At 40.1% G+C, this 27279-nt stretch overlaps 1 protein-coding gene across 9 annotated transcripts in view; it reads left to right on the top strand.

The window, feature by feature from the left end:
- Positions 1-20204, top strand: part of LOC132359159 (uncharacterized) — a 41051-nt gene extending 20847 nt beyond the window's left edge. For 3 of the 9 annotated variants that reach the window (XR_009500746.1, XR_009500741.1, XR_009500747.1), the window contains exons 2-4: positions 267-457; positions 16307-16388; positions 16760-17332. Coding sequence is in view for 1 of the 9 variants with exons in the window: in XM_059912577.1 (XP_059768560.1) it covers positions 267-457; positions 583-719; positions 2400-2466; positions 5760-6082 (718 nt within the window). In the remaining 8 variants the exon portion in view is untranslated. Of the gene's footprint in view, positions 1-266; positions 458-582; positions 720-2399; positions 2467-5759; positions 7193-16306; positions 16389-16759; positions 17333-19638 lie in introns of those variants that run through there. The other 6 variants (XR_009500742.1, XM_059912577.1, XR_009500744.1 and 3 more) reach the window with 6 other exon arrangements.
- Positions 20205-27279: the final 7075 nt, after the last annotated feature.

Below are 27279 nucleotides of genomic sequence, written 5' to 3'. Positions count from 1 at the left end.
AGAGCTTCCTGACATTTACAATTAACTCACAAATTAACTTAGAAATGATAGTAAGCTCTCAGCTAAATGATACAGTGGCCGCTGGGGACCAGACCAATTTTCTAGAATAAGGTTAGGGCTAAGTTGCTCTGTAACAATGCTAAGGTTGGTTGTGTAGAAGTAGTTATTCAAGTGTGAGCAGGAATCTATGTGTGAGGGGGAGATGTTATCTGCCTCTAATTCTGCTGGTTACTAAGCCCTCTGATATTTCTTCATCTATACAACAGGGATAACCGGTTTCTAAAACATTGTGGAATTCAAGGCTCCATAATGGAATCAAGAAGTCATGAACGGTTCCCTTGGAAGGAAGCTTGGAGGACACTGGTCCAACTTCCCACTGAAGCCAGAGGTCTGGAAATGGGCAGATGGTCAGGCAGACACCGATTCAGCATTTTCAAGAGTTGTAAATTCAAGACAGGTAATGTAAATATGTGAAGGTCTGGGTGAAGGTTGCCAGTTAGCCCTGGCCAACCACCTAAGACAGATGGGAGGGATAGGGTTCCCTTTCCCCCAGGCTACCACTATTGGGAGCTTTGTTTTTAGAAAGTTTTGTTCCTTCTATGGGAACCAAAACCGTGTCCCTGGAGCATCTTTCTACAGAGTTGGAGTCTGTCCTCAGAAGCAATACAGTTGAACCACTGCATCCCTACACCATATGGCAGACTTTCAAACCCTTGAAGGTAACTTTCATTCTCCCCCATCCCTTCAAGCCACTGCTTTTGTTTTATTGGCTAAATTCCCCAGTGCCCCATATGACATGGACTCAGAAGTTTTGTCTTCCTGAGTTGGCCTTAGTTTGCCAGAGTCTCTTAAGAAGCATCCAGAAAAAAATAAAATATTCAGAAGTCTCATGACCAGTGCTATCTATCATGTCATGTGACTTTAATCAGAGCCCTGGTCAGGAAGGAGCCCCCATACTGTGGAGTCAGACTTCAGTCATCTAGGGCTTGTATGGGGGATTTATTGCATTTAAGAATGTCTCATGTTTATCTCCATTAAACTGCATTTTGTTTTGGCTTTTGGTGGCTTTTAGAGTCTATCTCTCTCATCTTTTGTTCCTTTACAAATTGCATTAGCATGTCTCTTACAGTTTTGCCCAATCATTGATCTGAATACTGCAGAAGCCAGGGTTTCTGGGGTTTCTAGGCTCTTTGATGTCACTAGTAGTTATGCTGAAAATAGTTAAAGCTTTATTTCTTTAATTAGTTCCTAAGCAGCCATTAACAGTAAGGTCTCTGGGAACTAGATTTGCCTGGAGTTAAATCCTGGGTCCGCTGACATACCAGGTGTGTGGCCTTGGGCCTGCTGATTTACTACCTCAGTTTCCTCATCTGTAAAATGGGGGATAATAATATAACTATACCTATGGTTGTTTTGATGATTAAATGAGTTAATATATGTAAAGCACTTAGACTAGTGACAGGTACATAGCATACACTATTTATTATACAATGAAAATAAATCAAGACAGGGTCCCTAAGGGCAAGGACAGTCTCTCATTTGTATCTGTGTCTCCAGAGACTAGCACTGTGCCTGGAATATATTTAGGGCTAGTAAATTGAGTATATGGATGAGTGAGTTTCCATAGTGTTCTAGACACTAGATGCAGACAGATAATATAATCAATGCTATGATTTCCAATGCTAACAGATTTTCAATACTATTATAAAAAAAGAGGTTGTCCGCATTCAATTTCAGGCCATCATCGGGGTGGTTATTTTGCCCCTAATTTTTCTAGGAATGATCATCATGGTCACCAGTGTCTTTATTGATGCTAATCTGTTATGTCTCAGTTTAGCTTGGAAGACCAGAAAAATCACACAATGAAGTTTAGTCTCAGCTCAGAAAAAGAGCAAAGATACAGCTTAGTTCGCCTGCCCCAATCTGAGAGGTGACGCTGTCTATTTTTAGCATGAAAAGTCTCTTAACCCAAGAATGCTAGTGTTCCTTAGTCAGATCTTCATGTTTAAACTTTTGTAGATTCCCCAGCCATCGGCAGACTCATTCAAAAAGACATGATAAACAATTTAAATGTTTTAAACATCATCCACAGCGTGGAAGTTTCCGCATCTCTGTACCTTTCCATTAACACCCCAAATGAAGCGCTGACATCAGGGTAGGTCTTGATTTAAGTGCATAGCAACATAATGCCCCCCTTGGTTCAGTTTCTGTATGTGAAATCAAGTTCTCCTCGGGTTGCTAATTTAAATCTTTCAGAGATATCTTTTACATGGAATTCCCTTTGAACTTCCATCCAGGCTAATTCAAACACGTTCCGTATTTTCCTCCTTCTCTATTAATACAGTGGAGCTCAAAGAAGAAAATTCACCCGTGTTTTCTCCTTTGTATATGTTCAATAGGTACCCCTGCAGCAATTACCTACTGGAAGGTGGAGGAGGAGCCAGACTGTGAGCGCAGGGGCCACCGGTAATAGGATCCGTGGTTGTTGTGTGTGTAAAGTGCTAACACTTTTGACAGCCACCATCCTAAAGGGGTGTAGCAAGTCATTGGAAATTTGTACACAGACTGCCCCATCCATTACGCATCACCCATATCATACCCATAATCTCCCAAGGCAGAGATGCTATTACACTCAGAGGGCCAAGGGCTGCCCGCGCTTATATACACACAACTCCCACTGACTCTGTGCTACCGATGCACTTCAATGCGAGTTGTCAGCAGCATAAATTTAGCTCAGTACAGACACAACCACAGCAGGCGCAGCAAACAGAGATGTGGCTGTGTGTTAAAAAGGCTGAGGAAGAACAAAAAAGCTGCCCATTTTCATAAGAAATCTTATCCCTAGAGCATGAAGAACTGCAGCCTGACACCTGCCACAGCACCCTCATCCCACAGCCTGCGGATCCCAGCCTGGGACTTGGAAGCAGCCGAAACAGAGAGATCATGAAAAAAAAAAAAAAAATGGCCCGTTACAGGGCATAAAACTGTGCTTTGCATCCAACCTGATTATGTGAGGGAAAAATTCCCCATACATAGATGATCCTCAGAACATTTATTTATCAAAATTTCGAGGAACGTCTTGGAACCAGTGACCCTCTTTAAATAGAGAATATTTAAAATACATACAACAAGGGCACATAGATGCCCACCTCTTGAAAGCCACTAGTCTGAGTCAGACGGTGTCATGGGTGTTATAATATATATATTTCATACTAATATGAGAATTTCTTAGTCCTTTCATAATGTTTTTGCCATGTTAACTAATGTAATTCTTTGGGAGGTCTTTCTTGGCTTTTCAGACAACCCCAAGTCATACCTTATAAGTGATCAGGTGTCATTGACCTCAAGCCCAGCCTACAGTAAACTCCAGGGTTTAATCTGTACTCTGAGCCCTTGCCACTGCAGACAATGAAGTCTATTCATAATCACTGAAAGTGCCATAATTTGGTGAGCAGGGCCTGGGTGCCAATCCGTGCTTCATGTCACACTAATTGTGTGTCTTAGACATGTTGCTTAACATCTCTAAGCCCCAATTTTCTCATCTGTATACTGAGGTTAACAATTTCTTCTTCACTGTCATGCTGTGCAGACAATACCAGAAAAGACGTGTGAAACACTTAGCACAACATAAAAGCTCCATTGAATGGATGGATGCACATGTCATACTGTACGGTACATAGTAGGCACTCAAGAAAAGCTTCCTCCTCCTTCTTCTTTTTCCTCTCTTCTTCCCCAAGACAGCCTAATAAGTTACTGCTCATGCAAACCTAGGTCTATTAAGAAAAATACTGCATTTAAAGAAAATAAATATTATCCCATGTGTGACAAATGGCCACACATGGAACAAAGCACATTTAAAGCTATTCTCATCCTTTGATAGTTGTTAAAGAACAGATAAGAATAATCTACTCAAAAGGAAAATCAAAAACTAAAGAGTAAGCAAGGAACCAAATTAGACATTTAGTCAAGTCTGATTAATGGCTACTTCCAATGGTGATTTGAACTGAGTTCAGGATCCCTGCCTGTCTGACTGTTAATGTACAGTGGTGAAGGGTGACCACAGTAAGAAGCGGAATGCATAATTCATTCAAAGTTCACATAGATTGTCTTAGTTTGTGAAAGACCAAACTCAGGTGCAATTCTGGTAATGCAACAAAACTAGTATGTTTCATGATAATAAGTTTAGGTATAGAAAACTATCTTCCTTCTGGATAAATTTAGCTTCCTTGCCATTTCTTCATTTTTTTTTTTTTCTTCAGTTTTTTCAATATGAGGACCCTAGTTTAGAGTAGAATTAATCATGTTAATAATGTGTTAAAAAATTATATCATTCTAAAAGACTTCCATTCATTCTAAAAAGGGTAGTGTAGGTCACATTTTAAAAAGAAGGCATTCTTGAACAGGAAAAAGCGCAATAGGTAAATTTGAAAAGTATGAGTAATTCAGTAAAGAATCATACATTTCTTTTTATATGTTTTCCGGTATAAAAATGTTGCTCTATCATTGTTAAGTAACTCCCATTGGCACATTTAACTCTGAACTCTCTGATGGGAGATGCGATATTATGTTTATTAGAAGAAAATAACAACTGAAGTTTAATAAATTTGGAAAGAGTACCTGCAAATTTGTGTGTGTGTAGGAATTGACTTTTTTCAGTTGACAAAGGAATCTTGTCTGGTTTGAAGTTGCAGTTAGAAAATGTTGAAAGTAAAAACAAAAATTGAATTTGTACCAAATTCAGGGCTTTGAAGAACTGGTGTGTAAAAATTTGGTAGTGGTGATGACCATGCAGCCACTTCTGTTTGTGTAATAAAATCAGCAAAAATACAACAAGATTAAATATAGGCTGAGGTCATAAATCAAGCTCTAAAGCGGAAAATAAAATGGGTGTACATACATCCAGATATACATGATAAATTCTTTAAATTCTTTTTGTCTCATCAAAGATAATAGAAAATAAATAATAATAAAATTAAGCTGCCTTCTGCCTTCCAGCTCTCTTCCTTTTGTGTAGAGCTGATCGTAGTAGGGGCCTCTTAAATCTGGCTAATTCTGTGGTTGGTGAATATTGTTTAACAAAAATTCTTTTTCAAAAACAAGGTCCTTCCCCTGCTCATCCACATTTGCCTCGATTTGACTTATCCCCCCATCTCCCAGGCATGTCAGATCAGAGAATCATATCAGCCCATGTCAAATCGATTTAGGACACGAAATCTTTCCTCAAAAATGAAATTCCCTATGAACACTTAACAGGACCAACAAATACATCGGAAAAGTGTTACGGTAAAAGTGCCAGAAGTCGAGCTAAAATGAAGGCCGAATCTTTGAGATCAGGGAGAAGGGGAAAAGGGTCAGACAGAAAGAGATGTGAAAGGAAAAGCAGGGCAGGAGGAGAGACAAGAAGGAGAGAAGGGACCCAAATTAGAACAAGAGGCGATGTTTATTAATAACCTTGCTGACCCATGGGCCCCTGACCCAAAATACATTAAGTATTGTTGGGACACTGCTCTGTCACTCACAGCAGGAGCATGTAAAATGGTGTTGGAAGCTGCAAACTTTCCGAGAACTGACAAAAAAGAGCCAAAAAAAAAAAAAAAAAAAAAAAAAGCCAGGATAAGGTAAAGACATAGACTCACGGGGTTGAGAAGTTCCCTTTATACTCCTGCAGCATCCTCTCCCGGCAGCCTACCTCACAATTCCACGCTTCCAGCCAGCTAGGATTTAAAACAAACATGAAACAATGTTTTTCTTGATTGCAGAAATAATACACGTTCATCGCAGAACATTTGGAAATTATGGAAAAGCACAAAGAAGTCAATACAAATTGCCTCTAGTCCCACCGCTTGTGTATAATCATTGTCAACGTGTTGATATACATTTTCTCATCTTTTTCCTCTCCTTTTTTACATGCATATATTTGTATGCTGGAAACGTAAGACTGACGCCCTGCTGTCATCCACTATTTTGGAATCTGGTTTTCCCATCTGACAAATCCTTATATATATTTGCTCATGTTGTTAAAACTATTATAAAACATGATTTTTATGCTGGCATCATATTTCCTTATTTGAAGGTATCATAATTCACTTGACCTCTAGTTAGATATTCGTGTAACTTTGTAACTTTTTGCCTTTTGAAAATGTTTGCATGGATCTCTGTTCCTCTGGAAATTACTGTGAGTGAAATTCCTGGGTCAAAGGCTTTTTGGGGCTAAAATTTGCAGAGTTGCCCTCCAAAGTATTTATGCCAGTTTATATTCCCACCTGCAGTGAATGAGAATACAGAATTCACAAACCATCATTAATTCTTTCCAAACTAAAATAAGAAACTTAGAACCTACTGTGATTTGTATTTCCTTGGTTATTTGTGATGCTAACTTCTTCATGTTTCTTGGCTGTCTTGTTTTGTGTGTATGTTATTTGTCTGTTATTTTAATTTCTATTTATTTAAAGTTGTAGAAGTTCTATTAAGTTTTTCAATTGTGTTAGTTCTTTGCATATAAAGTTGTAAAAGTTCTTTGCATATTAAATTTGTTAACCCTTTCACTATTGCCCATTGCAAGCATTTCTTCATTTTGTCACTTGATTTTTAATTGTTAATGGATTTTTAATGTATATGTTTATGAATTTAAATACATGACTATTTTCGTTTAGTCTTTCTTCCTCTACTTTTATGTTCAGAAAGGCACGTCCCAGGGTTAGAGAAATATTAACCTATATTTCCTACTAGTGCTTTTGTGGCTCTTTTTAAAAGATTTAAATCTGTCTCGTATTTGGTCTGTGTGGTAAGAATCTATTTCCTCACTGATCTAAATGTTGTATGTTATTGGGCCTATTTCTGTATTTTAAAATTTTATTCATTATCTTTCTGTCTTCATCACTTTTTTTGCCAAAACCCTCCATTTTTATTATCACAATTTAAGAATATGCTTATATTATATCCAGTAATGCAAGTTTTTTTTTTTTTTTCTCATTACAATTAGTTTGCTGGGTTATGCCTCCTTATTTGTTATCCCATAAGAACTCATCAAGTTCAAAATGTAAGAGAAGACAATTGATACATTAATGTGTGAGGATTTGAGGTCTTTAATACTGAGTTTTCTCATTTAGAAGTAAAGCATGCCTTCTCATTTATTTTTTCATGTGAACTCCTATTAAAGTTGTAGTTTCTTCATGTATTTTTCAATGTGCATGGTGTCAAATTTATTCATTGCTATTGTGAATACAGTTTCTCTATTAAATCTTATAACTGTTTTCTGAGGAAAGTGATTTTTATTTTGTATTTTTGCTTTTTTATTTTCTATTGTCCCACTTTACTGGTTTCTTATTCAAAGAGTTTGCCAGTGGATTCTTTTGAGCCATCTAATTAAATCTTATCGTCTGCAGATAATGATAATTTTGTCCCTTTCCTTCAAATTATATAATTTCTTCATTTTTTTCCCTTATTACCAAAGAGTAAACTTCCACATTATTTAAAATATTCTTTATTTGGAATGACTCCAATATTTTACTACCACGTGTGGTGGCCTGAATACGATGCATTTTTGAAGGGCTGCAGCTTTTGGAATGTGTTCAAGGCTTCAAATTTCAACCTCCCTTCCTGAACCTTCTGTTCTCTGGTTCCGTTGTATACCTCCCAGCCCCTCTCTGTCCAGTATTGAACAAGTCTTCCCCTTTTTTTTTTTTTTTTTGTCTTCCCCTTTTAATACACGAGTGGTCTATCTCCATACAGACAACCCCATCACTTACCTACTGACGCTTCTTTTCTAGTCTAAACACCCACATTTCACTGTGGTAAAGCTCACCTTCAATTCTCAGACCAACACATTTAAACCACTATTGTTTTACTTAGTCTATCCCATGAAACCACCAGGCTATTTTCTGCCAAATTAAAAGTTAGAGTCTTGTGTAAGACTTTTTTTTTTAAGTTTGCATTTTAAGAAAATGCTAAACTATTTTTCTCACATAGAAATTATCATTTCATTTGAATTTGCTGACTTTTTGCCAGTGAAAAGTAAAAATAACCTGGGATTTTGCAAATGCCATGCAAAAAAGGATTGGCTGCATGGGTTCAGCTGGTTAGAACAATATGTGAAGACAGAGTGAGGAAAAGAGTAACAGCGACAGTTAGGGATCCTGCCGGGGTTACCTATGGGAAGGAAGAAGGATGAGTGTCTACAAGGTGGGAAATGGAACTAGTCTCTGGATCACCCTGACCCTTCATTTCTTCAACTCTGATTGTGGATCATTACCTGCCTTGCAAGCGTAATACAGGAATGAGAGACAACATGTGTAAGGCATATTGGAGGACACTTGGCAACTTGCAGGCACTTACAAAGACGAACTGTTAGCTTCCGGCTAGGTTTGAAGGTAGGGATATGGGCCATGTTATAGGTAACAAAATGGAAAGAAGAGACCCTCCTCTACTATAAATTTCTACATAGAGTTAACCCCGAGCACACTCAAGGATTTTAGGATTTAGCCAACAGGCAGTGCTGTACCTGGGGCGGGTGTGTGTGTGTGTGTGTGTGCAGTTCTTAAACTACACATCCCCCTGACCACCTCCCAAGGAGATAGAAACTCTTATTCCTCTTTCTCCTCCTCTGTGTGGTGTGGCCTTTGCTGTGAATGCCAAGTATCATTGGAAACGACTTTTCGTCCTACCGTGACAGACCATGAGTTCCAAATGTTTAGATTTCCTCTTCTGCTGAAGGGGACCGGAAGGGCTCCTCATTTTGATATTACAGTAAATAGTCCTTGTGGCCATGTGCCTGGCATTTAAGAACTTCCTTGTCAGCACGTCTTCATTTTTCCAATTTGTTAGCCTGGAGAACACGCTTATTAGTATCAAACTTAAGTCTTACCAAGGCAGAGTGAAAATTTCTTTCTATCTTTCCCAAAGTGAAGCTAGAGATCTGATTTTTTTATTTTTTTTAACGTGGTGGGAGGTTTCTGTATTATTATTGTTTAAAATCAATTTCCTTTACTCCATATTCTTTTCCTGTTGTTTATTTTATCTGTCCTTCTCTCCCAGAGGGGCAGCATTAAGGCCCCCATTTGGTTTTTATTAGTGTAATCTGTTAATAGCTGTTCTATAATGCTTTACTTATTGTGTTAATTTTCTGTACTTATGTCCAGAGGCAGCTCCCTGGAAGACCATATTTAAAAAAATAGAAGATCTAACTTACTTCTTCTTTAATGGGTCCAGCAGCCACTTGTAGTTTCAGCTAAGATTACTGAATACTGTTGATTTACAAGGTCATTGAAAATATATATAAACTGCAGCTACTATTTTAAATATATCTATGGGAAGCCTAAAAAGCCCATTAGTCTGGTAAAGGTACAAACACTAACCCCAGGGTCTCAGTGGACATTGGCTTATCACTCCACTTCTCTGGGTTTGTCTTGAATATGTCAGAGCTATGGGTACATGCTGTTTTGTGTACTGTCCAGTTTTCACATTTAAGCCCAGAGCTTGGCAGAACCCAAGAGCCCCTAGCTGGGAATGGAGGCTCTATTCATGATCTGCCCCTCTTTACTGAGATGTCCCCAATCTCTGCCCCTTGGGACCCATGTGTACTGTGCCAGTCACTGCATGCTAAACTCTGGGTCCCAGGAACCATTGTCCAATTGTTGGGGATTTTGATGGAATGTACCTTACATGAACTTTAGTATTCATGGGACTAGTTCTCAAATTAAAAAGGAGCTTCGGGGCTTCCCTGGTGGTGCAGTGGTTGAGAATCTGCCTGCCAATGCAGGGGACAGGGGTTCGAGCCCCGGTCTGGGAAGATCCCACATGCCGCGGAGCAACTAGGCCCGTGAGCCACAATTACTGAGCCTGCGCGTCTGGAGCCTGTGCTCCGCAGCAAGAGAGGCCGCGATAGTGAGAGGCCCGCGCACCGCGATGAAGAGTGGCCCCCGCTTGCCGCAACTAGAGAAAGCCCTCGCACAGAAACGAAGACCCAACACAGCCATAAATAAATAAATAAATAATTTTAAAAAAAGAAAAAAAAGGAGCTTCAAAGCAGAGCACTTGACAAACTAACTTACCTGAAGGATAACAAAGGAGATATCTGTGATCCATGTGATAGGTTGGGCCCCCAAGTTAGGTTGCATTCTGAATTAGATGGATGCATGGGAGTGAAGAGAACATGGCTCAGTGATCAGCATCATGGGTTCTAGACCTGCCTCTGGTGTGAATTAGCTCTTAAGGTTTTTAGGGGCCTCAGTTTCCTCCTCTGTAAAACAAAAGTTGGGAAGAAAGTTCTAAGGTTCCTCCTTTTACAGTCTAGGCAGTGTTCAGTCAATGATCGCTCTGTGCATCAATTCAGGGGGGACGAATCATCAGCAGGTGATTGAATCAGGATTAAGCTGCTTCCCATTCATTGTTGAGTCTCTGGCGATGGGCAGGCTCTTGGCGCAAAGCAGGAGCCCATCTGTGCTTTTATCATACATTAGTTTTTATTGTGAAGCCTAAGTAAAATTCTGTTTGAGATGAGGTTTGTACAGTACCATGGCCATGAGTGGCAGCAGGGAGAGCACTAGACGGAAGTCACAGTGGCCAGCTGTGTGACCCCAGGCAAGTCACCTCCTTTCCCTCAGTCTCTTATCCTTCATCTGTCAAATAATGGGTTTGGCGATGAATCAGCAAAGTAGCTTCAACTAAGAAAGTCAGTGACCTTGTAAGAATTGCCTGCTGTGTTAAGCAAATGAGAAGGGTCAGATGTGCCCCAACGTCCAGTACCCACAGCAGTCAGAGCATGTTACCCATGATTCAATGCTCCCTGAGAAGCCGTACATGAGCTTGCTATGGGGATGGTCTGGGAAAAAGAGAATGGGAAGGGGATCTGTATGCGAAGGGTTGACTGGGAATTCTACGCAAAGAAGGAAATGAGACCACCCGTAATTGCCTGTTTTTGAGCTGCAGACTATATCAAATGCTGTTTTTAAATTGGTGCAATGCCTGGCTCTTAGCCCCGCGCCCCACCTGTTTTGTCTGTTTCTATACCATGCAAGTGATGGTGATGTTTGAGGACTTTCCTTTCAGGTCGTGCCATCAAAGAGGGCAATGAAAAGCGACCCAGCAAAGTCAAGGCATATTTAAAAGAAAGAGAGGAAAAAGCCCATATACATTTCAATGGAAGTACTTTAAGGCATTTCAAGTAGGAGTCCGAGAAATAATTACAGAGTTTAAGAAGAAAAAATCTTAACTTTGATCTGATTTTCTTCTGTAAAGCAATTAGGTGCATCATTTTTCAAGTGCTAAACTGAATATTCTAATGGCTGGACCCAAACACTTTCATTTGTGTCTTGGGACTTCTATAATTCCCCCCCAAAAGTTAAAAAAGTTATTAAGGTGATTTTCCAGAGGGATTAATACATAAAGCATTTGCTGATCAGCTCTCGTAAAAACTACAGCAGCATAGAATAGCTAGATTCAAATAATGCAAGAGTCTAATTAATAGCACCAAACTAAGAAATCTGTAAAGTTGATTTGATGGAGATAAACTGTCAAGGTACAAATGGAATTTTCCCTTCCAATTGCTGTTGGGGGTTTTAATGGGAATGTGCGTGACGTAGACTTTAATATTCATGGGAGTAGTCCTGAAATTAAAAGAGAGCTTCAAAGCAGAACACAGGGACAAACTAACTTACCTGAAGGATAACAAAGGAGCTATGTACAAAAAAGGAATGTGATAGATTGAGCCCCAATGTTAGGTTGCTTTTCCTCTTAAAATTTTAAACCCCAAGTCCTTCATAGTTCATATACATGAAAGCTAGACTGTCAGTTCCTTGATGGCAGATACTAGGTGTTACTTTCTTTTTGCTTTCCCAGTGCCCAGCATGTAGTTCTTAGCACATAATATATTTCCATTAAATGTTTGTGAAATAGTGGAATAAAAATACTTTGTTAATTTAAAAAATGTGTGGCATATCTTCTCCCCAATAACTAGATGGATTGACCACTTGTGCACCAACTAGGAAGCAGAGCAGAGGTGGCCTACAGGCTAAATTTAGCCAGTCCTTGTCTAACCTTTAGAAACTGAGAAACTTCAACTTCACACAACAATATGGATTTCTGGATTCTTTTGAAAAATCTAAAGATGTGGGACCGTTTGGGCCACAGCTGGTGACAATTAGCTGGGGCCCAGGAGCAGCTGCCCCCATTATATAGGGTTCCTTCCAAGTTGCCACTATTCCCTAGCATATGACTCCAGGCCAATTTCACTTTTTTATTTACCAGCCTGGTCCACAGGACAGGCTCTCAGATCAGGAGAGAATATCTGGTCTGCATTATATCAGTGCTAATTTCGAATTGAGTTAAAGATCTGAGTGCGAGCTTAACTGTTTTCTCCAGGTCCATGAAAAGAGAAGGCAAGATTCTAAGTACTAGGCTTCGAGGGGTCATCTTTAGTATGTACATTCCTATGACTTCTCTGTGCTCCAGGGAGAATAGAGCAGGCTTGGAGCTCTGAACAATCCAAATGATATTGGGTAGGAGCCCATCAGGGACTTGTTCAAGTTTGTCAGAGCATATTAAAATACAATACCTTCACATCATCAAAAAGGGTACAGCGGTCCATCTGTCTATATCTTTCTTTCTCATGTTACATTTGTACAGGAATTTTTCAAAATTATGTCACCTACCATATTGTCTTATAGTGAATCAAAATGGGGAAAGAATGGAGAGCAAGCCAGAATAATGCACATTGGTGAAAGTCCAATAATTGAAATAATTATTGCTTAAGATACCATTGCTTTAATCAGCCCATCATAAATCAATGCTTTTCACAAATGAAGGTTTAAAATAAAGTGCTGTTAAATAAATCGGGCCTCTTAAAAGGCATGATGCAATCGGGAAGCTCTTGAAAATGGCTAAAAAAGTGGTTTCTGAATGGATCCACTGGTTCTAGCGTTTTATCTTCCACTTAATTAAAAAAAAATATTACCTGGTCCTTTCTTAGAAATTACATATCGGAGGTCTATAATGGCCAAGCCTTTAACCCATTAAAAAAATTTACTCCCAGGAACAGTTCATATTTGACGTTTAATTGCTTTTTCTTGTTGGAAAGGAAAATCTGTTTCTTTCCTTCCTTTCCTGATTGACTTTTCAAAACTCACCTTGTGAGCTATAAAAATGGAGAGGTGTAATTGATTTTCAAAAACTCAAGTGCACGCACACATATTCACATATGCGTGTGTGTGCGCTCATGTGTGTAGACATAAAAATCAAAAATCTCCCCTGTACTGGGAGCTGGCGCTTTCCTCACGTAACTCTGCAAGGCAGGTGTTACTATCTCCATTTAACAGAGTAGCAGCAAAGGCCCAGAGAGGTTCATTGCTTGATTAGGGTCACACAGGTAGTAGCGATAGGAGGCTGAGTCTTTATCCCTTCTACCCTGTTGCCTGCTTTTAGGTGTGCTTCATACCCAGGTGTGCAGACATCCATGGAGCCAGGATAAAATGTCATGCCAATGGTCTCCATCTTTGGAGTCACTAATCATTTTAGCCTATTTAACCAACACCAGATTCTGGAATTTAATAAATAACGCTACACCATCCATAAATGTAGAAAGAGCCCAACGGTGATGTGCGCCTTTTATGTGAATACTGCATTGTAACTGAGCCAGGAGAAGCCGTTGAACTAGCCTTCTAGGTGACAGCATCTTAAAAGAGATTTCTCATCGGAGAGTTTGGTGTGGAGGGTGGTCAGATGCTTTCTTATTAGAACAATGCCCACATAGATTTCAAATGAAATTCTGGGGCTCCTCAAGATTTGTTTAAAGAGAAAGAGGGGGTCAGCAGGACATTGATGTGGAAAGGGAAGAAAAAGCCTCTACTTGGTCACCTCGAGTTAGAAAATTTCCATTTCAACATTGTCAATCCCTCACCTCTCACGTGTAGTAAATTCACTACCAAAGGCCAAAGTATTCTCTTTCTTTCTTTTCTTTTCTTTCCTTTTTTTTTTCTCTCTTGCCACAAAACCAGCTATTATTTAGGTCTCTTGCAAAGCGGCACAAACCAACTGTTCCTCCTCAGATTATCCCTTTCAGGGCTCAGGTGATATGCCTCCTTGGGTTATACCTTCCATGTTTTGTGGTCAGATGTGGGCTGTGTCATTCTACAGTATTCCACTTTGCAAGAAAATATTTATGTATGAGTCTCATTAGGTCCCATTTCCTCTGGGAATGGTCCTGTGTGCAGTGTTTTCATGCCAGTGGCAGGCAGTGAATCGCTGGTCTTCATGGGACAACTGGACAGCTGGCAGGAAACCAGGAAACTGCTCCTTCCCCTCTGTGACTTCACTCAGCCAGAAAACTACAAGGTGTGTGACTGTAGGATGAAAAGTTCCTGAGAGGTTGAATATAACACTTTGAGAAAACACTTGGACGGAAACTTGCTGATGTTGAAGGAATGGAAATTTGTACCATTCAGAGAATGTTTTTTTCCTAGATCTGGAAACACAATGGCTTACTTGTACAGAGTCTTTTCATTATTTTAATTTTTTTTCTTTTTATTACTGGTAAATAGTAATTCCCATTATTCACCAAAGAGCAGTGAAACTGATACTCTATATAGCTGAGATGAGGGTACGTTGGCAAAACCCTTTTGGAAAATCATTTGACCATGTGTATCAAGAGCCATGAGGTTTTTTATAACCCAGGACCAATTAATTTTTACTTCTAGGAATCCATTCTCAGTACCAAAAAAATTATGCTCGAAAATGTTCATCAAACTATTGCTTATAATAGTTAGAACAGGAAATGGAAGTATAAAATATTTTCTTGATATTCATTGTTATGCAGCTGCTGTAATAATATTGAAATAGGGTATGCACTCTTAATGTTTACAAATACACAGGCAAGATATGCAGAATTATAATAATAGATAAAATTTATTGTCTGCTTAATATATAAAAGGCAATGTGTCAAATGCTTTGTAGTCATGTCTCCTTTAATCTGCTCCCCAGATTAAGCCAAATTTATTATATCTCCATTTTACAGATGGGGAAAGAGAGTCACAGGAATTTGTTTACCTAAAGTAACACTGCTAGGGTGAAATTTGAACCCCATCCTGGTTGATGACAGACCTTATAGAACATGCAATTCCTCATGCTATGTGGTTAATTTTGAGTAAAAAACAATCATCAACCACAAAAGAAAGAAAGAAAGAAAAAAGCACCCCAACCTAAAAGAAACCCAACACCAATAAACAAAAATCTGACAAGCTCTATTCTTATGATAATCACATGAAAAAGTAAACAGGAAAGCTTAAACCAAGAGAAAACAGCCAAACTTGAAAAGACTCATCTTCCACCAGTTAATAAAATGACAGGTAGCTATCTGAAACAACACTTAAATGTGTAAGGTCTTTCCTCTGGATGGGAATTAGATCTTACATTTTTTTTTTTTTTTAACATCTTTGTTGGAGTATGATTGCTTTACAATGGTGTTAGTTTCTGCTGTATAACAAAGTGAATCAGCTATTCCTATACATATATCCCCATATCCCCTCAACATGTCTGATCTTTTACTAAGAGAATCTAAGTAATATTATTCTGCCAACTTAAGGAAGCAAATATTAATGAGAGCAATTCTTGTACGTAGATGGAAAAGACTCTGTCCAGCGTGACTTGAGAATTTTCTGGTGGACTGGGTCCTAGACCGGTGGTTCTTAACTTATTTTGTGTGAGAACATATTTGAAAATACTAATGATAACTATGGTCTGTCTCTGTTTCTCTCTCTCCAGTCGTTTCTCAGTATCCATCTGGGATTGGTTCCTGGACCTCCGAGGTTACCAAAATCCACGGATGCTCAAGTCCCTTGTATAAATGATGTAGTACAATTGGTCTTCCCTAGCGGCAGGTTCCGCATCCACAGATTCATCTAACTGTGGATCAAATTTTGCTTGGTTGAACATGCAGATGAGGAATCCGCGGATAACAAGAGCCCATCGTATTAATATTTATACAACATTTTATTGCATATCTATCTACTTTTATTCTACTTTGAAATCTTTTGGGTTCACTGATGGTTTGAGGATTTAAATTAAAATTCCCCTTTATGTTTTGGCTTGCATAGTGTTCTTTGTCCCACAATTTGGGGGATATTCTTTCTTAAATCGTTCAAACACTGATACAGTTTCCTTAGAGTCTTATCTACACTTGGATAACTAAGGTTTGTAAAGTAAGTTAGTATAATGAATAATTTAGTTTTGATGTTTTCTTTAATATGTTCACATGTTATTATGGATGCTTGTATTCCAATATGCGGCTAACAACTGCCTTTTTGGTTTTCCGTGTTAGGATGAAGAAAAAAAGGAGGATATGCATTACTAAGAATCAAAGGAAGTGCCTGACTCTATAACAAAGAGAAAAGCTTCAAAATGTGAGTGGACTGCATTATGAACAGCTTTGCTTACCACACCTGCAAAAATGCACTTTCATTAAACACATATTTGTTAACTGCACATGCAGAAGGCATAGTGTTAGATGGACATGAAAGATGGATGGATGATGCCCTTATATAAGCTTTTCCCAGGACTCTAGCATGCTGAGGTTTGGAGTTGCACAGGTAGCCTCCTGGAACTATTGGCTATGCTGCTAATAAGATTACAGCTAGAGTAAGATTTTATTCTGTGAAATATTTTCATCATCAGGAAGAAGAAAATTATTTTTACCCTTTCTGCTTTCTGCAGTTGAATAATTTTCAGGTACAAATCCCCCAAAATTTATGTGTCCTCTCTACCTTCTATTTAGAATTGTACAACACGAAGACAGAAATAACCATGTTAAGAGGTCATTGGTCCGACTTCTCCAGAAACTTCCCCTGGGCAGCGGTCTCTACCTCTGTTACAGAAGACTGCAAAAATACCAGCCATTGTGCATCTGGCCAATTATGCAATGTTCTATCACAAGGGGAAATTCCTTCCTCACTCCAGCTGGTGAGCAGTTATGCCCTGGAGCCCAGGACGGACATGCCTTGTAACTTTTTAACCTAGTTAGTGTAACTGCCAATATTATTCCTATTCATATAAATGTCTAATCCTTTCTTGAATCTTGCTAGACTATTTGCCTCAATAATATCCTGCGGCAGTGAATTCCACAGGTAGATTATATGCTGTTTTAAAAAGTATTTCCTTTTATTCATTTTAAATTTGTTACCTTTTAATGTCACAAGATGGCCCTTGTTCTTGCATTAAGTGGTACAGGGTACAGGCATTTCAAACTGAGCTTTAATTCTTCCAAGCACTTTCTCTGCCATTATTAAAACCCTATCTTCTTCACATATTTTCTATTTTGGCACGTGTAATCTTGAATAAATGGGATGATTGATGCAAACAGTCTCATACTGCTTTGGACATATAGTAGGCACTGGAAAAAGCTCTCCTTGATTTTCAATGTCATTTATTGGAGACATATTTCTTGAGCATCTATTATGGGCAGGAATTGTTCAAAGCATTGGAGAGACAGCTTTGAATAAGAGAAGGTCCTTGCTCTGAAGGACTTGGTTTTCTAGAGAGAAGGCAAGCAGTAAAATAGTGGATAAAGATAGGACTTACATTGTTTCAGGTGTCTTATGTATTATGGGAAAATTAGATAAGAGTCACTAGGAAAGGATGCCAGGGGCCACTTGAAGTGGCCTGGTCAACTGTCCCCCTGCAAAGGGGACAGTTGAGATTGACTATCAAGGAGTCGTTTATGTGACATAAATGGAAGGAGAACCCTTCACCCATGAAGGTGAACTCCAGCTCCTAGAACAATGCCCAGAGCTAGCTGAAACTCAATCGTTGCTGCGTGAATGAATGAATAAAGGTTAAGAAGGGAAATCTTAGTTACAGAAATCATCAGTACATTACTCACAGACCCAGGAGAAACATTTCTTGAATCCCTAGGTTTGGTAACTCCAAAGACTATTAGAGTAGAAGGAGCAGGGGATTTACTTAGTTAGACTCAGCTTTCAAGACCTGCCCAAGTCCCCAAATACCCAGCTGTATGACCTTGGGCAAGTCAGCGAATTTCTCTCATCCAAAGTGTTCTCATTCATAAAAATGGGAGTAAAACTTCCTTCCTTCATGGAGTGTGGAGGACTGGAGGTAAAGTTAAGTGGCAGCCCTTTAGAAACAGCCAAACAGTGTGAACATGTTGCTCATTCTTTCAGGAACCTGTCCTTCTCAGCACTCTGTTCTCTTTCCTTGCCTTTCACTCTTTTCCTTCTTCTGTTCCCTATTTGTATCCTTGCCTCTGCCTAAAGCTCATCCCTGGCATCCATGTACTTAGCTTTCTGCTCAAGAGGTGGCTTAAGAAAGGGGGGGTGGGTTACCATTCTGACATTTTGGTCTATTTCTTAAGGGCTTTAAAGATAGAATAGGATGGAGGTGGTAGTTGTTGGAACAGTGGACTGCAAGTGTATTTCCAATAGTGATTATTTGTTTTTATTTTGTTTACTGCTTACTCTTCTAGGGTAAGGTTAACCAAACTTCTCTATATAGAAACAGAGGCCTTGCCTGAATTTCTGAGGACATCTTCCCCCAGAAGTGGAGACTTTGGTTGAGGATGATCTGATTACCTGTCTGTAGCTTCCTTTTGTGTTCTAGCCTGATAGGCAGATACCATTTCCTCATGTTCCCTCTTGTTATACTTTTTAATTGCTCTTTCGTTTACTCCTCCGCCACCCCACCCCCACCCCTGCTTTAGGCAATTTGAAGTAGAAGCATGTGCAACTCTGCATAATAATATATTATAAAGGCATTTCAAGGAATAAATGATTAGAATTGTTTACATGCATGGTTCAGATTTACTGGCAAATTGCTCAGGCCTTTGTTTTATGATGTAGCTTCCAGCTAGGTTCCTTCTGGGTAAAACTCTGAAATAGGAGAAGTTTCCTTTTGGTATTCCTCACCAACACTTCCTTTGTCTTGTTCCTCTCCTTTCAACACCTCCCTTCCTTTCCCACCTCCACGTAACTCCATGGAGCTGTCAGGCGTTTTACACCTTAATGTGAAGACATATGGGTGCATGGGTCCCTGCCCTCACCCAGACTGGCCCCCAGGGAAAGTGAGGTGTGCAAAGGAATAAATCTTCAGTGGTATAATTTTAGACCCAGCGGCAACTGGGAAGGGTGGCTATTTTGGGCTGTGGGTTTTCTCCTTGACCTGAGATGATATTACTTTGCCTGCGGCTAGTGTGCTGGGCCAACCCTGCACGTGGTCCTTTTAGCAGCGTGTTTGGCGTTCCTGGGGGTTGCTTCTTCATTCCTCTGCTGAACAGCTCCGTGCTCCTCCAGAATTCCATGAATTTGTGCAGGGGCATCACTCTGTCCATGTGCGCCCACCTAGGCTTGTCACAGGTGATCTCTCAAGGCAGGGGCGCAGGCTACTCCCAAGGGGCAGCACAGATGGAATGCACGCCCTTCCACATAAGGGGTGGGGGGATTTTCTAGTCTAGTTTTTGCCCATCCCTCAGCCTCCATGCTTTATCAGCTGCTGAGTGACCTCACTCCCTCTTCGTGCAAGGTGAGCCGGGCCGGTCTCCAGGTTACAGGGTCTGAGCATCCCTCCTATGAGACCTCCTTTGAAGCTGCACTCAGCATCCTCACAGCCATTTTGACCACCCTGCTTGCTGTCTTCCCACTCAAGCTCCTGATGCAGCTGCTGCCTGCGGACCCCCTGTACTGCCTGGGGAAGTGAGTCAGGACTCCTGCAGCGGATGGGTGGGGCAGCTGCAAGATGATCTGAAGGTGGCCCAAACAACAGTGCTTTCCAGATGTGGGTGAGGTTATAGCCAAGATCATCACTGGTAGAGTATCTTGTTCTTAATTTTTACAACCTAAAAAGAACACACAAGACTCAAAGGTCATTGGGGAAGGAGGAATAAAGTCAGTAAAGAACAGGAAAATGGGAAGAGGTTTTGTTTTGTTTTGTTTTTAATAAAGAATTTGAGCTCTTTTACACCAAAAGAGAGAGAGAGAAAAAAAAGTGGCCTTTTATAGGTATGAAGAGAGCCCTGGCTCTCTCTCTCTCTTCTACAGGGAAAATTCTGGATTTGCAGAGAGAGAGAGAGAGAGATTGAGGATATAAGGAGAGCCTGACTAAGGAACAGAAAATAATGGAGAGTAAGACAAAAAGGGAGAAAAAGATCAAAAGACATTGTTGCCTTCCCTTATCTGCTGTTGAAGTAAATGTGATGTTTTTTGAGAACCAACCAGGCCTGCTCCAGTTATTTATTTCTGTATGACAGATTCAGCCTGACACTTACTCACATAAAACCACAACCAACATTTTATTATGATCCGTCATGGTTCTGAGTGTTGGCTGGGCTCAGCTGGGTGGTTCTCAAGCAGCCTTTCACAAGAACGAGGTCTGATGGTGGCAGAGGCTGGAGTGACCTCTGAGGCTTCCCCACTCACACGTGTGATGTTTGATGCTGGTCCTTCCTTGTTGCATCCTCAGCTGGGGCTATGAGCTGGAACACCTGGTCATTCCATGTGGCCTGAGCTTCCTTAACAGCATCTTTCTTGTACTCCTTTCCTGGCCACTCAGGGCTCCAAAGATGAGCATCCCAAGAAAACAAAGCAAAAGCTAAAGCATTCATTTTGTCCTAGCCCAGGCACACACATTGTTGGTCCACCAGTCACTAAGGTCAGCTCAGATACAAGGGGAGAACACATAGCCCCCTCCTCTGGATTTGAGGAGTGTTAGAAAACTTGTGGACACATCTTAAAACTGCTGATGTCCAATCACAATGTCAGCTGTTCCCAAACTCCCTATCTCCAAGAACTTCCTGTCTAGTTGGAGTTGTAAAAAATTGATGAAGTAATTAGTGAAAAGTAATGAAATATCTATTCTTCAGCCGAGCAAGGTGATAGGGGAACTTGTACCAAGTGATATACAAGATGAACACATGCCTCCAGAGAGGCCACAGGCAGTGTGTGGTTAGGAAGGTCCACGGCAGCTTATGATGTGGGGAGAATCAGAGGCAAATAAGATGGCAGGGGGTAACATTCCCTAACTCTGGACTGGGTGTTCTTGCTAGCTTTATTCAAGCCCAAATGTTTGTCCTCAGTATCTCATTTTCCTGTTACTTGTCTTTTCTTCTTCTACCCTACCTTGGTTCCACCACCATCCTTCTTTCAGCTCCTTTACTCTTCTATGTACTATATCTTCTATGGACCTAAAAAATCTCTCCATTCCTTCATCTCCCTTGGCATCACTTTATCTTTCTGTGCATGGAAAATCTTACCTCCCACTCCCCTTCATCACCTATCTGCAACTCCACTGCCATTTTTCAGACCAAGGCAATATCCCTGCTTTTCCTTGTCCCATTCCTCACTTGAGTGCTTGAAACACGTATTTTCATTTTGGTTTCCTCTTTTATGGTCACTGTCTCTTGCCTTCTATAACCATACGTTATATTCCGTGTAGCTCATGCCTTTCTTCTCTGCTCTGACTTGCCTTATCCTAGGAGCCATTCGTCCAGCACAGTGTCACAGGGCACTCAATGACTAGCATCTCCATCAATACAGCTTTGACAGCCTCAAGGCGAGGTCTTGCTCCACACCTGGCAACTTTCAGGTGGGGTCTGCTGTTCAGCTGCTAACCTTTCTTTGGTAAGAGTTTCCTATACCTTAGCATCACTAAGGACACTTTTTTTCTCTTTCTAGTCTCCAAATATCACCCACTTTAGACCTATATGGTTTGGCCTCTTTTCTCCCCTTAGTACAGAAATAATTTATATCCACTGTAGAAAACTTAGAACACATAGAGAAACAAACAAAAGAAGACAAATGTTGTATGTTTAAACACTGCTAATACCTTGTTGTGAGTCTTTCCCATCTTTTTTCTCCATATTTATGGTTTTTAGTTACAAAAAATAGAATTACTACTTAGATGGGCAGTGCTTTCCTGTAAGCCATTTGCTGTTTTGTAGAATCAGCTGTTATAGAACTCTAGCCCCTGACCCCAGCTAAGTGGACCAGGGTGAAGCTCAGGCCTCAGCTGGGTTACAGTGAAGTGGGGTTACTGAAGAAGGTGTTTTGCAAGAGACAGGTAAAAGAGACACAGGGTGAGAAGCAGAGGAATGGATGGCAGGATGCTAGAGATGCTCCTTGTATCTGGCACTAATCCTGCAGTGACTTTTGTGGGATAACATTTCTTCTCAGTTCAAACCATTCTTTAGTGGTGGAGCAGCGTCTGAAGGGTTCTGATATTTTCCTCTAACGATGCCCAAGCAAGATGACACTTTTTTTTTTGTAACCTGCTTTTTTCACTTCATAAGTTTTTTCTGTACCATCCTATATCCTCCCAGATTATAATTTTGGTGACTGAACAATGACCACAGTGGATGTCAAATATTTATGAGAGAAGTGGAAGGTCTGGCATTAAATGAGTAGTGAGTTCAAATGCCTATGCTGACACTTGTTTGCTATGTGATTTGGACCGATTATTTAAGCACTCTGTGTCTCAGAGTCCTCATTTGTAAGACGGATAGAACAATATGGTTAAGTGATATAATGAATCCAACATTCCCAGTACACAGTCTGCCTTATAAGTGTTCGGTAGATTTCATCTATTGTTATTAATAATCATAATCATAAGTCCTCTTACTGCTCATGTAATAGCCCATATATTTTTCAACATTATAAACAAAACTGCAATGAACATACTTATAGCCAAATATTTATGCATGATTATTCCTTGAAATAAGTGCCTCATCAGATCAAAGACTGTGGGCATTCAAAAATATTAAAAAAATTTATTGTCATTGCTTTCACTGAATCTTCTATGTTGTCTACATCCCAACCTTTACCATTTTCTTCTTCTTGTTCACAGTTTCAGAGACAACATGTCTCTTTCTGATCCAGCATTTGCTCTCTGGTCACCTTCCAACAACATTAAGACAGTGTTATATTTGACACTTGAGTTGGGGCTCTGTCAGGAAGATTTAACTCATTCATTGAGTTATTCACTCACATGCCAGGTGCAGATTAAGTTTATATATAGACTATGTTTACAGACTAGGTTTATATTTTCAGGACTGATTCCAGTGTTGCTAACCGTGGAGTGGGCTTTGGAGCTTTGTAGGAAGAGTTCCAGACACTTCTAAAGAAGTCAGATATTGACCAAGGCTTATGATATTTATGAAATCTTTCCTCTTTAGAAAGAGGGACGTTTGGAATAGGGACACCTTGATTCTTTGACCTGCCTGGAATGATCTCCCACCTGCAGACCCTACCCTGGCTTTCAGGCTCAGGAAATATCAATGTAAAATTCACTGAGATGCTTTTTTTGAGCCACCCACTGTGCTGGGCACTGGGAAGACAAAGAAAACCCAACATTCTCCTTATCCTTATTGGAGAAGTAGGTGTGCTAACAATTATTGGACCAAGAATGGAGGGGTGCACCTGTAAGGAAATCTCTGAGTCAGGTGACCCAAGAGCCAAGGTCTGCACACAGTTAGCCATTTGGTCACCAGAGGGTTTTGTTTGGCTCAAAGTTATAGCATTAAAAATCTTTTTAGGTGTCAACAATTAACAACTGGAGGTTTCAGGTAAAAATGCAAATTTCTTTCTTACCTTGAAGAAATGGAAATTTTGGCAATACTGTATGCTCATTTTGTCATGGCCACAGTGAGGAGTGGCTGATCCTTTAGCCAGGGCATGGGTTCTCCTTTTTGCCACAGTCCCCACCACTCCCTACTGCTTACCTTGTCCTCCTTCACTTAGCTATGCTATCTGTGTGGGCCATGAGTTTGCGACCATTGACTTAGTAAAGGAAGCACTTATTTTTTACACAAGATATCAGGGAAGACACAGAGAGATCTGCTAGAGAGGAGACCTGCAGGGTCAGCAAGGATTTGCCATGTAGATAGGTGGAAGGTGAAGCATCCATGGCAGGCAGAATAGCACGTGCAAGGGTACAGGGGCTGGAGCCCAGAAGGCCTCCTTGGATGATGACAAGCAGACAAGGATGGTAGGAGAGTTGGGTATTTGAGGGAAGGGATTGAGAGAAAGAATTGGAGAAGCAGGCAAGCACCAGCTCCTGAGCAGCCTGGCACCCCAAAAGAAGGACATTAGATTCTGTCCTTTAAAAACTGGATCTGATGACTGATAGGAGAACAGCTAGCTAAAAGAGTTTCAACCAACAGTGCCCTGACTTCATGGTGGCATCTAGCAAAGCACATTCTGTGCAGACCTCATTAAATCCTGACACCAAGCCCACGAGACTTGGACTTTGATTATCCTCACCCTACAGATGAAAAAATGCAGGTAGAAGGAGGTTGGTTAAGTGAATTCCCCAGGTCACAGCTAGTAAATGACAAGGCAAGATGTGGACCCAGGCCTAACTAGAGAGCTTGCAACTTAACCAGCTTCCTTGATAACACCAGTGCTTCAGAACAACTACCCCAGCAGCAAAATCAGGGTTGTATTGGGAGTGGGTGGAGGGAGGCTGAGAGAGCAGAGCTGCTGGGAGACCACTGCAGTGGCCAGCAAGAGAGCAGGAGGCCTTCACCAGGGCAACACTGGTGCGTGCAGAGGAGGCTACGGGAGGCCCAGAGGAGGATGAGTCAGCGGGATCCTCCTTCATGAAACCTGCCAGCCATAGGAGTTTTCTCTCCCTCCTTTGAATTCTCGGTACACTCTGTGTCTCTTTCCCAGGACCTGCTTTGGCCACATCCCCGTAACAGCTGTATGCATCTTATCACATCTTGTATATTTTAAGTTGCTAAAGGGCAGGAGGAATTATGCTTTATTTGCCTTAATAATTTTTTTTTTTTTTTTTGGATTGCTGAGCACAGGGCTTTCGTAAATTCCAAAATTATCTTTTTCAGATCATTTCTCCTTATGTATGCATTTTAGAAGTTCGTGGCAAGTTAAACACTTTTCCTTTAAAAATGTGAAAATAATTTCTTTCCATGATCTACTTTAAAATACATGAGGAAAAGGAAGACTGCTGTTTAAAAGCAGCAAACCCTTTAAGAGTCAATGTCACATTTATTGCTATAAAATATTTTTCTCTCTCTGTTAGACATCTGGTTCCCATTACATACAGTATTGGGTACTTGAGTTCACCAGCCATTTTGCATACCAAGCAGTGTGTCTGTGAAATCCCCACTGACATCCACCAGTACGTATGTGCAGTGTGCAATTCTTAACTTTACATTTACAGGCAGCGCTTCTATCACCAACTTCATTCTTACCTATATGCTTTCGAGGTTATTTTGTTCATACTTAAGGCCCAAATTGCCTACAACTGAGAAATGAAGAACTTCAAAACCATGGAGCCTTTGCTTTATACTATCGTATGGTCCAACAATCTGTAATCTAGTGCTGAAGTCAGTGAAACAGCTAAATCTTAAGTCTATATTTCCTTATAACATTGACCCAGAAATGAGAAACACAATATGGAATGTTTGCTAATGAGTCATGAATTTCATGATAATTGCTTCCACATTCAGGAGAGCTCCCTTAAACCATCTAATCTTGACATATCCTGCAACAATCCCATGTGTTGTAAATGATTTTGTTTTATTTCTTAGGTTACTGTTAAGGGCTTATTTTATGGTTCATTTCATTTTCTTAAAGAAAACCACACACACGTGTACACACACACACGTGCACACACACACACACATCATAGGGGATTTTTGTCTCAATCTGTACTTTTTGAAATAAAATAATTACAAAACCAAAGGAGCCCTTATCATTTGGTTTGGAAATAAAAATAAACACAGGAAGAAAGTTGAAATATGGTCTGTTTTAGAGTTTTAATTCAGATCTCAGAATTAAAGCCAGGATAGAGCAATGCCCTGGCAAGTGGCAGTCTGTCTGTCCCTGTCCTCTCTGGACTTGAGAATCTCTAACTGACTGTATGGACACAACTAGCATTCAGTACAGTAATAATGGAAAATTAAATATGACTTTTAAAAACTGCTCATATTATAAAGTGATCTATTAGCATTATACGACTTCAGCACTTAAAGTGACTGATTCTAATTGCACGATTTGGCCTATGGCAAGCATTAAAGAGCTGCAGAATCTTGCGGGTATTTTATCTCTTTGGGGATATTTTAAAGTGAATTTTCTTTGGAATAAAGCTTTGTTCCTGCCATACAAAAGATTGTGTGGAAGACATCTCTCAGTTCCGACAGAACCAGAGATAATTATAGTTTCTTCTTCTTTGATTCATGAATTAATAAGCCAAATATTAAAAACATTCTTGCATTTTCCCTCCCTTTCTTTTATTAAGTGAAACTCTGTCTTTACAGCTTGTGGCTGTTATCCTGAAGAAGTAAAGACGGATGCCCTTGTCTAATGAGATTTTCTAGCCATCAGAGAGGCATTCTTTTTCTGCACCTGGTTATCATACACAGTCCTTCTGCATCTTTTCTGTGCAAGCCTGTGGATTGCTAAGATGATGTCACAGTGCCATACCTGGAGCTGAACTTGATTTAAACAGGTTATCACAAAACCACAGGAACTTCCGAGAAGGTAGTCTTCTTAGATGTACCTATCCAAGGTTTTCAGTTTTCAGAAAAAAAAAAAGGATGAATATGGGGGAATGTCATTCATCTTTGAATTTGACTTTATGTTTATGATATCTACAGGGTTTTTCATAATTTTCATCATATGGCCTCCAGGAAGTTTATTAATCGAATAGTATTGGAAATTGAAGCTTTTCATGCTGAGGAAGTTCTTGTCGACCTTCCATGTTTAAGCAGTTTAAGATAAACTGCAATTTCACCTTAATCTACATACATATGCATTTCTTGTTGGTGGTTTTCAGATCTCCCAATAGTAGAAAAATTGCCTACTATGCTTCAGACTTTTGATGTCATGACACACATTGCTATCCATGTAACCACGAGTGGACACTTGAACATATAATTTAAAAACTCCAGGAGCACCATTGGAGCGTACACAATAACCATATCGGTTTAAAACATCTTTTTTTTTAAATTGACATTTTTTTAAAAGGACGGTGCTAAGTAGAAGGAAGTTTAAAGGCACTCTGGCTTCCTGTGAGTTTTTCACTAATAGTTCCCTGTAGCCTGTAATTGCTCTCTATCTTCCAAAACCTGGGCTCTGCAGAAGAGACAGAGATATTTGTTATTGACCTGACAGGATAAAAGGAAAATAGGAGAGAAGATCATAGCCATCGGCAGTTTGTTTATGAAAATACCATTTCGAGGATATACTTGAATCAGGCAAAAGTAATGCATCTTGTTCCTCTCCCAGCGTATTTTAAATGCCAGCCTGGCTGGACCAAAAGAACAGTGCC

This window comes from Balaenoptera ricei, chromosome 2, assembly GCF_028023285.1.
Source record: "Balaenoptera ricei isolate mBalRic1 chromosome 2, mBalRic1.hap2, whole genome shotgun sequence".
NCBI lineage: Eukaryota > Metazoa > Chordata > Mammalia > Artiodactyla > Balaenopteridae > Balaenoptera > Balaenoptera ricei.
Note: the sequence above shows the minus strand (reverse complement) of the source record. Positions and strands in the feature narration are given on the sequence as shown.